We start from the raw sequence: 9,918 nt of genomic DNA, 5'->3' as shown, positions 1-9,918 counted from the left end.
TTTTTTTATTTATTTTAAACCTCACATTACCAGCATAAACAGTTTTCCTCATATGAGGAAGAAACGCAGAAACAACTCGAAAATGAGTCTCAACGGACAACCCCCACTGAGAGGTGACGACAAGGAGCTCGCAACCATCTCAGAGGGATGTTCAGTGATCCAAGCCAATCAGAGACCACCTAGAGGTTCCATTACCGTGCACCATGGGATACTCACTCCACTCTGGGATGAGAAACTGTTCATGGGTATGTGGATGTGTGGGAGATATGCACTGTGTATGTTTGTAATAGTGTGAGTGAGTGGTAAAACAGGCAGGGACACTGCTCAATATGGGGGAGATTGTTAAGTTTTTGAATCTAAAAATACACTGAGTGGTGTGAAGTTTGCATGTGAGTAAAAAGACGAAACAATCACTCCATTGTAACTCAGCCAAACAACTCTAAAATCTTCCGTTCTGCAAATAAATAGCTCCGAGTTATTTCAGTGTGTATATATATATATATATATATATATATACACAAACACACGCACACACATACGTGGTCTTAACACTGCTAAGAACACATTGTATCAAGTGAGCATTAGAGGTATTTTTATAGTAGAAAATGAGTCACTCAACGACTTTTGTACAGTGTAAAATCACAGTACATGTTGCTATTGTTTGCGCAGACTTAGAAGCAATACTTTGACATTTTGAAAAATATGCTTTCTTGCTGAGAGGTACATGAGAAGATGAATATTCAGCCATACATAGTATTTCCCCCAGTTTATGATCTTTATGCTAAGCTAATTGTCTGCAGCTTTATATTTAACCGTCAGAGTGGTATCAGTTTCTAATCTAAAGCAAATAAGTACGTATCCCAAAATGTCAAACTGCACTTTTAAAACATGCTTGCATGGGTTACTTGGTGCGTAAACATTTAGGTGAAAATTCTGGGAAAAACTAAACATCACCTATTAATCTGTTTAAGCAGAACCTCAGTCAAGCAAGTATTGATTGAACATGAGATAAAACATGATGGTGTGTAGCGTTTGCATCCAAATGTGTCTATCATACACATTTTTGTTGCGTTATTTGGCAAGGAAGTGAGTTGGTCAATGATTTTACAGTCTGCTCAGTCTTCCTGTAAAGATTGTAAGAAATAAAACTCATCTCTATTGTCTTTGTGAGTCAGCTGCTAGCTGAACAGTGGGCGGTCCCAGCGGTCTATCACACATCAGGCACAGCTCTCAACAGCAGGGATCAGAGGATGAATTTCCTCAGCTGTTCGAGTGCTCATATTAATGTCCACATCACTGGAATATTTCAGTTGCTTTCCATTTTCAGCACAAATCATACATCCTCCTCCTGAAGTCTACAAAAGAAATGAAGAGCCAGGAGGACGACCCTGTTGATTTCTGGGAACTGTCAGAGGTTCTACCACCACTTCTCAAAGAGGATCTTGTCTTTTGAGAGGCCGAGGTCCATGAGGGTTTTTGATATCGCTTCAATCATGGGCGGGGGCCCGCACAGGTAACACAAAGTCCTCTGTGGGTCCACATGAGCCCGCAACTCCTCCTCTGTTATTCTCCCGCCTGAGGAGACACAAGGGAAGTCAATCAATTAATCAAGACTCAGTGCTGCAGCACCTATTCCCTGCGAGTCTCCCACGTGGAGCTTTGATAGCGCCTGTTCTACATGATGACACAGATAAATCAACAAAGACAGACTGTGCTACAATGTGACAGTCACTCAATCATCCCAGCGAAACAAAGAAAAGTGTATGTGTGGGAGTATGTGTGTATGGGCGTTACTTACGGTTGATAAATGGCTGGAGGTGTGGGTCGACATCTGTGCTCTGTTGCGTGACATGGAAGTCACAGGAGAACTTGTCAGGGAACTCCCGACACGCCTCGATGATGGAGCTCTGGGAAAACAGAGGGAAGGAAGTACTACATTTGTCATGTCCTTAAATACTGCAACAGATCTTCCCTTATATTGCAGATATACAGGGTCTACTGTTGAAGACCTAACTCAGATATTCAATGTTTAAAAAAGAAGAAAAAAAAAAAAAAGGGCCAAAAGTTTCCTAAAAGTCCTCACAACGATATCCCAAAATATAATACAAGAACAGACCTTGAAGAGCAGCTCGTGGTTGTTCTTGGCGCTGTAGCATAGGTGAGCGGAGCCTATGTTGTAGTCCCGACCGCCCGAGGCGTGGTTGAGATGCAGGAGATCTACGGTGTGCAACAGAATGGAGTACAGAGGATTGATCCCCACGCCGCCGGCCACCAGCAGCAAATCCACAGAGGGGTCAGAAGGTGACGGGTTGAAGAAGAAGTCCCCACCGACACGCATGGCCACCTGGGAGCCCACTGTACACTGAGATGAAGGAGGGAAGAGAAAGCATTCACAATATAGACAGTAATTAAACAAGACAGACATAGAAAAAGGTGATGGCAACCGAAGTTGTTAAGCTGGACTCTTGGGCTCCCAACTTTACTGAGGGCTCAGCAGCTCAAATATATAACCGCCACACTTAGTACAGTGTTACTTTAACTACATTCAAGACAGACAAGGAAACGGTTAACAGAGACTTTCAGATCAGCATGTATACACACAACAAACCTATGCCAAGGAGAAAGCTATTTCAATGTCTTTGGTAGTCAAAAGGAGCAGTAAACATGCCTTCATCTGCTTTTGTACACTTGTAAGCACACGTATGCGAGACAGCACTCGCACTCTTAATCCGCTATCATGGTCGCGCACTTCTGCCGCCTCACGGTGAGCAGTCTGAGCGCAATATCAAACAAAAGGATCATCAAAAGATCCCAGAGCTGAGAGCTGTAAGTCTCAGATTACTCAAACACATCACACCGCTTTCTGTTACTTATTTACACACGACGCAGTTGCTCAAAGCCATTTATTAGGAGCCATCATCAAACACTGAAGCTGCAAACAAACACCCAGAGTACAGAGAGGGAAAGACGAGCCAGAAGGAAACATTGTTCATATTCACACACAGTGGATTAAAAAAAAAACAAACAAAAAAACAGTTGAACTACGTGCTCTTGGTAGATATAAAAGAATGTTACACAGCTATTGCGTATTTGCATGAAAAGTCTTCCTATATTCTAATGACATTTTTTTGAACACTTTTTATTTACCCTGACTAGACTTTCTGAGCACAACTGCATTTTTCAGAAAGCTCTGCTCTACACAATTGCACAGATAAACACCAGCTTCTATTACAGTTGCACATAGGGATGAACAATTAATTGAAATATTATCGAAACTTCAGTAGGGCCGAATGCAACATCAGTTCAAATGTGTCACAACATATCAGAAATGAAGCCTTGTGGCGGCACTGCGATAACCCAGCCTATAAATCATATTCTCCAGACGTAAAGGAACATGCTTGTTTCGTACAAGCTTCGACAAAAATCACATCATCATCTTTTTTGTATTTTTTTTTTTCAGTGAAAATTAAATGCAAAAAATGACCATTCCAACCGAAATTGTGACTCATATCGCAGTCAAAATATCTGACAAAATAATTACAATGTGATTATTTTGCTTTTTGTTAAGCATCAGACCTATCACACGAGCAGTTTCAAATTGACAAGTCTCTTTAACTAACAATTACAGAATTGAAACACATCAGGGGTCGTAAGGCTAAAAAAGGAAAAACATAAAAGCAAATTATGAAAAGGAAATGAATAATTTCAGTAGCTGAATGAGCTCAATGTTCAATTACCGTGAATCAAAACTTTTTAATTTAGCCTTTGAGTACAGTTAGTGCTCCTGCAGGGTCGGACACAAAGGAAAGGCATGAAACAAATTCTGAAAATATCATCTGACATGACATTTTTCTTCCGACACTTCACTTTTAGAATAACCAGTGCTGGGATTATGTAGCAGTGATTCATTTTTCTAACTATGTAACACTTCCCCTTCTCACCACCCTGATCCTTTTGCTCCACTCATTTGCTTTCCACTTTTTTTTTTTCTTGCACTCACACCTTCAAACTGTTTCATCATCTCTCTTACACACACACACACACACACACACACACACACACACACACACACACACTTCAATGTTGTAATGGTATATTTAAATGATAATTGTATATCACAGAGAGTGTGACTACCCCACTCACCATAGTGTGAACCCAGTGTGCTGGTGGGTGTTTGGTGTATTTTACGGCCAGTTCAATGACCCCCTCCCGCTGCAGCAAACCCGGGCTGGAGCACATGGAGAAACCTCCCACCTTCTCCACACCGGGGATGAAGAAATCCACCCTGCACACACAGACACAAATCAGGACATTTAGACAAATCATACGTGTCACACAAGAACACAAAAAGACTGGTTAAAAAGGCTGGGTCTGTGATTGGCTGGAGTCTGAACTCACTGAGGACTGTTGTGGAGAGACGCATGCACTGTAAGATGCAGGCCGTCTTGGACAACACCAACCACCCTCTCGACCACATCCTTCTAGGCCAGAGAAGCAGCTACAGCAGCAGCCAACGTCTCATTGCGCTGTGCTGCAGGATCGAGAGGTTCGGGAAATACTCTGTGCCCTCTGCCATCAGACTGTTCAACACCTCAGCTAAAGGCAGCGGATCATGACACAGACTCAAATCTTAACGAAATACATGAATAAGCTGCTGGACAATTTGAATTTCCCTTTATCTTTATGATGATCAATTTGGGCTACTACCTGTGAAGTTTCCCACTGGCTGAAACAGTGTCTGTTCACTGCATCATGACAACACTAAATCCAGCTGAGGATGTGCTGTTTTCTGTATTGAGTTGTATTATATGCATTATAACGACATGCACGTTGTTATTGTACATAACTACAACCATCTTATTTAAACAATAACCACCATGTTATTTGGGCTGGAGATATAGCTGACTTTTCAGACTTTTAAACAATAGTTAATTCAAGTAAAAAAGTGCTGAACTGAGGGTCACAGTGTGAACGAAGGTAGAGCGGTGACCTCTGACCTCAGCGAAGGGGGCAGTAGTTCCAGAAAGCAAGGAGAACAAAACCAAACCAGATGGAAAGTTGCCTGCTAGTTAGTTTTTTCAAACTGTAGTGACTCAGTCTTCCACCCAATGTGGTCACATCTGTCCATCAACAAGCAGAGTGGAGTTTAAACACCCCCCCACCCCCACCCCCCCCCACCACCATCGCAAGAGGGAAACGGCAATGCTAAACAGTTGGGCTAATGTTCCACCAACACAATGACCCACTGTTACACTAGAGAGAGACACTGACTCCACAACCCTCAGAGGCATCATAAATATGGATCTGCCGTGAGGGGACGCACACATATGTTCTACCCACCTCCTCCACCCACCTCCTCCTACTCCTCCTCCTCCTCTCCCACCTGGAGACCAATGACTACACAGTCTTTTTTCCTCAGAAACAGTAAAACTCAAAGATTTCCATCTATTTAAATTCATTATCAGTTGCTGCAGGGCAACTGGCTGTTGGTTTTATATCTCACCACCGCCCACCTACAGTATGGGCTCGTGTATGTATTCTGCATGTGCACGGTACACTAATTAACACTGGCAGCACAGACTGACAGACACAGACTCATCGAAGAAGTACTTAACTTGTTATTTTGATTTTAACAGAGTCACTGGAAGTTCTGCTTGAAAACGCACCCTACATACCATACCCTAATATACCGTGTAGCGCTGTTAAAGAAATCCTTGTAATATGATAGTTATGTCACATTCATTTTGACGTTCCATGGAGCCTTATGTTGTTCAAAGTTGAAAATGTACTTGCCTGACATTTGCCAATGAGGCAAAAGAAATTTCTGAAATGATAATAAACAAAAGGAACTAAGCTAAAAAATGTCCCTGTGTTAGACAATAGTCAAAAACAGGCCACAGTCTCAAGCAGCTTTTGAGTCAAATCTGTAAACGTACATTCAACAGTTCCCTGCACAAATCCGTGAGTTAACTTGGTCTTAGGAAGTTCCCCAACAACTATTCGGTTTGTCCCTATTTGACAAAAAGCTTTTATCCTTCCTTCAGTTGATGCAGTACATTCCTTGTCTTCATCTTATCAACAATGACCTTGAGCTGTGGTGTAAGACTGTAAACTGTTTACTGGAAAAGTTTTGTATAAAAACAGAAAGCCACCAGGCCAGTGGTAGGACAAATCAAGCACAATACTACCACCTTGTGGCTACTATGAGCACTATAGGCTATTTGGTCATTTCTGCTAATCTCTGTTCCATGAAAAAAGTATTGACATGGTAACTTCTGTTTTATCCCTAACTGATCAGAAAGTTTAAGAAGGCCAATGTTGCATTCATGCAATGTCGGTAGAATGGGAACAACAGGAGATAAATAGCCTTATTGCACATTACATTCTTCTGTTTTAATCATTTGTCCCAAAGAGAGAAGTCTCAAATTAATTTAAGAAAACACATCTAAGACAGGGTAGCGTCTTCATTTTTCTTGATCTCACTGGTGCAATATCTCAGCTGTCAAAACATAATGTGCTCCTTAAGCTGACAGAAAATGTTTGACAAGTTGGTGAAAACTTTATGTGAGCGTCAACTCACCACTGTCCTGCTTTGAAGCTGAAGTCTGGATGGACGGCTATCCTCAGACGTTTTACTGTCTCCGACTCATTTATGATCCCACATACTTGAGCTGGATACAGAGCCTGTTGGGAGTTTACAAATAGATTGATTGTCTAAGGACAGGTTGTCAGCATCTGATGCAGTCACAAAGTGACACAGTTAACAGATACAGTCAAGATGAACATATTCATAACAAAAGATCAACTTACATTTTGTCTGGAGTTGCTCGCTGTCCTCTCTAGATGGTCCATTTGTCTTTTGGAGGACATGTGCCTTCTAATAAAAATGATAGTTTTTGTCACTTGCATTGAATATCAAATGCCCCCTTAGAGAGTTAGTTAAAAGTGACAGCAGTCTTATATGACTAGAAGTTTTGAGGGCAAATGGACATTGCCCTCATTGTCAGCAGGCTTGAATCAACTTAAAGGGCCAGTTACCATATGACCAAACAACATATTTTGTGACTAACCCCCCCCCCCCTTTGTCTTATCCAGCTTTGTGGATAGTTTTGGCGTTCTGTGTTTCAATTATGGGCTATTGGCCTCCGACACTTCTGCTGCTGCTCTAATATAAATGGAGACGAGAGCAATTTCCTTTCTGGTAGTGTTAAAATAAATGAAAAATTTAATTTTAAGAACAATAATGTATTCAGTTCACAAAAGTTTATGTGGCTGAGATATGAAAACCAAAAGTATCTGTGTGGCTATTTAGTCCCACAGGTTAGTGGAAATATAAATATAAATATAAATATATATGTTTGGTGATTTGGGTGAACTGCCCCTTTAGGGTAAAACAAACTTGAAACCTGGGAAGTAGATCCAGCTGGACCGTTAACAAGCATTTCCCCGGATAATGTCGAAATATAGTTCCCTTGTTGTTAGTCTCTACCCTGCCTCAGGAGTGAGCAGCCAGGGCAGCAGTCCACAACAGACACAACCGGTACAGGTCAGATGAAACTCACCTTGTGACGGTGCTGGAGCCCAGGAGCCGGCAGCAGAGACGACCGGCGGCGGGACACGACAGGCTGAAGCTTCGGGCAGCGGAGGACAAGAAACATGGGACGCTCATCGCACCTGGGTTGATATGAAAGTGGACCAGGGAGCATCTGGTGTTAGCTGTCACTGCCATTTCCGCTTGGCATCACATATGAAAAATTCATTCACATTTCCTAGTCCGTTGATAAACCCTTTCTGCTTACGCTGTAGATTCAACTGAAGAGCCCTCAAACAATGAGCTTTAGTTCAAACGTCACCTCTCTGGATGGGAGGTCACCGCACACCAAACTCCGTTCACGGAATAATCTAGTAAACTCTTACATTCATGTCAACTACATACCACCTAACTACACATGAATGTGACTCAGGACCCCAGTATGAGTGATAATGCTCGCTGCCACCCACCGGATTGTCTTTAGATAGGCGAGGATCCAGAGAATGAGAGGTAGACCGATCATAAAATTTTAAACACTGATTAAAAACCGGTTAGGTGCATTATTGCAACTATTTTAAACGGAGTTTGGCGAAAACTGTTCCATCATGCGGATGACGGTTAGCTCACTAGCTACAGCTGCTAGCATGTTAAAGTCGATGTTTGCTATTTTGACAGACGAATTTCACCGCAGTAAACAACGAGCTGCTGAGTTGGTTTTCTCACCGAGATAAGATGACACTCTGTTCTTGTCAAATGTGGTTCATAATTTTCTCAGGTATCTTCGGGATAACCTTGGTGACACTATGATTACATGACACGGCTTGCGTTTCTTCTTCTTCGGTGTTAAACTGCAGCTGGGGTCTTCTTCTGCAGAATTTGGCGCTTTGTATTCGGTTTTGTTGCAGCAGCGCCCTCTTCTTGACGATTGTGCTATTGCTCCTCCCCCAAACACAACAGGCGAGTGATTCTTCAGATGTTTTGCAGATGTCTGCAGTTGTCGGGTTTGAGAGCTGCCGTGCTACGCTGTAAAATATACAAATTCAAGACGTGCCAAATATTTTTCTTGCAAATGTTTTTAATAGATTAAAAAGTAATATAACTATTCAGAATACAACAAAAATCCACGGTTATCTGATTAGTTGTGTTGCTCTAAAGAAAATCCTCTTAGTTATTTGAATTACAACTTCAGTCAGTGGTTTTTCTCTTTATATTCATGCACAAAGGTATTGCTGCAATAACATCTTCAGAAAGTGGCATGTCATTTTTATTCACTTAGTTTTTGCAATTAAACTTTTTCTTTTTTTTTTTTTTTTAATCACTGCATTGCAACTTCACCTAATTCAGCACATGCTCATAATTGGCATTAGAGGACGATTTCTCAGAGATACATAGAGCAATCTTACATATAGTCTTTGTGGTTTGTAAGGCAGAACATCAGCCTGAGCGTATTACCACTGGATCTTTGACGTTAGCTTGGTGTTTCTGGATCCTGACTTCGTGGTACAAATGTTTAGTTAGTCAGAGGATGTAAGGCAACAAACAGACCAAGAGAGGGAGCACTCACACTGATTAAACACAGAGTGGCACTTAGGCCAGGCAAACCAAATGCACATGGAGTAGTCAGGACAGCCCGCATGTAACATAGGAGCAGTCTTTGACATTCTTATGTGTCGCTTCAAACATGACCACCATGACTGAGACAATAAATCACTTATTCAAGCAGGCAATCAATGATGATATACAATTCTGTGTTTGTGATCCATTCCATTTGATTTTCTCAAATTGATGTTAATATTTGAACCAAAAAACTGCATAAACAGAGATGGATTTATCTTTACTGATAATATGCTGTAAATGATTGTTAGATTAATTCCCATACATTATGTTTTATTGAAGTATCTTAGAGCCAAAACAAACTTTGCCTCTTAATCATTATTAAGTAAACATGCCAGCTGTTGTTAGTCAGTCTGGGAGTAACAGCAGGTTAATATTTTGTGTTATGAATTTTGGTGTAGAGGCAGCTCTCACAGCAAACAAGACTGAGTCTGCAGCAGAATCCACTCCCACCCAGACACCCAGTGAAAAGGATAGGAGGCTGATCTCTCAGTTTCTCCCTGAGTCGGCCAAGGAGGAAATGTCTGAACAGCATGGATCCTGGATCAGAAGGACCAAAGTCTTTCTGAGGGCTTTCCCCATGATAACAGACGAAGAGATCCTGGAGTACCAGTGGCACATGTCCGAGCCTTTTCTGTCTACCAGGGATATGCAAAATGTATATTATATCTGATTTGCATGAGGAGATGGAAACGGCAGTGGATAACAGTTCCCTGCTGAAGAACCTCCTTACTTTTCACAGTGGATACCAGTGGCTTGTCTCCACCACCTCG

General features: G+C 41.7%; 1 protein-coding gene across 1 annotated transcript; it reads right to left on the bottom strand.

Moving 5' to 3' along the window:
* Positions 1-575: 575 nt before the first annotated feature.
* On the bottom strand, positions 576-8,412 carry oxnad1 (oxidoreductase NAD-binding domain containing 1). The gene is made up of 8 exons (XM_071500069.1): positions 8,255-8,412; positions 7,563-7,674; positions 6,811-6,877; positions 6,581-6,684; positions 4,144-4,285; positions 2,117-2,362; positions 1,799-1,907; positions 576-1,575 (listed from the first exon to the last, which is right to left on the bottom strand). The coding sequence occupies exons 2-8, from the start codon at positions 7,667-7,669 to the stop codon at positions 1,418-1,420; spliced, it is 933 nt and encodes a 310-aa protein (XP_071356170.1). The 5' UTR covers positions 7,670-7,674; positions 8,255-8,412; the 3' UTR covers positions 576-1,417.
* Positions 8,413-9,918: the final 1,506 nt, after the last annotated feature.

The sequence above is a fragment of the Trachinotus anak genome, unplaced genomic scaffold, assembly GCF_046630095.1.
Source record: "Trachinotus anak isolate AG129_WGS33_773 ecotype Australia unplaced genomic scaffold, CSIRO_AGI_Tana_v1 ptg000016l, whole genome shotgun sequence".
NCBI lineage: Eukaryota > Metazoa > Chordata > Actinopteri > Carangiformes > Carangidae > Trachinotus > Trachinotus anak.
The sequence above is the reverse complement of the archived record's forward strand: the minus strand, read 5'-3'. Positions and strand labels throughout refer to the sequence as shown.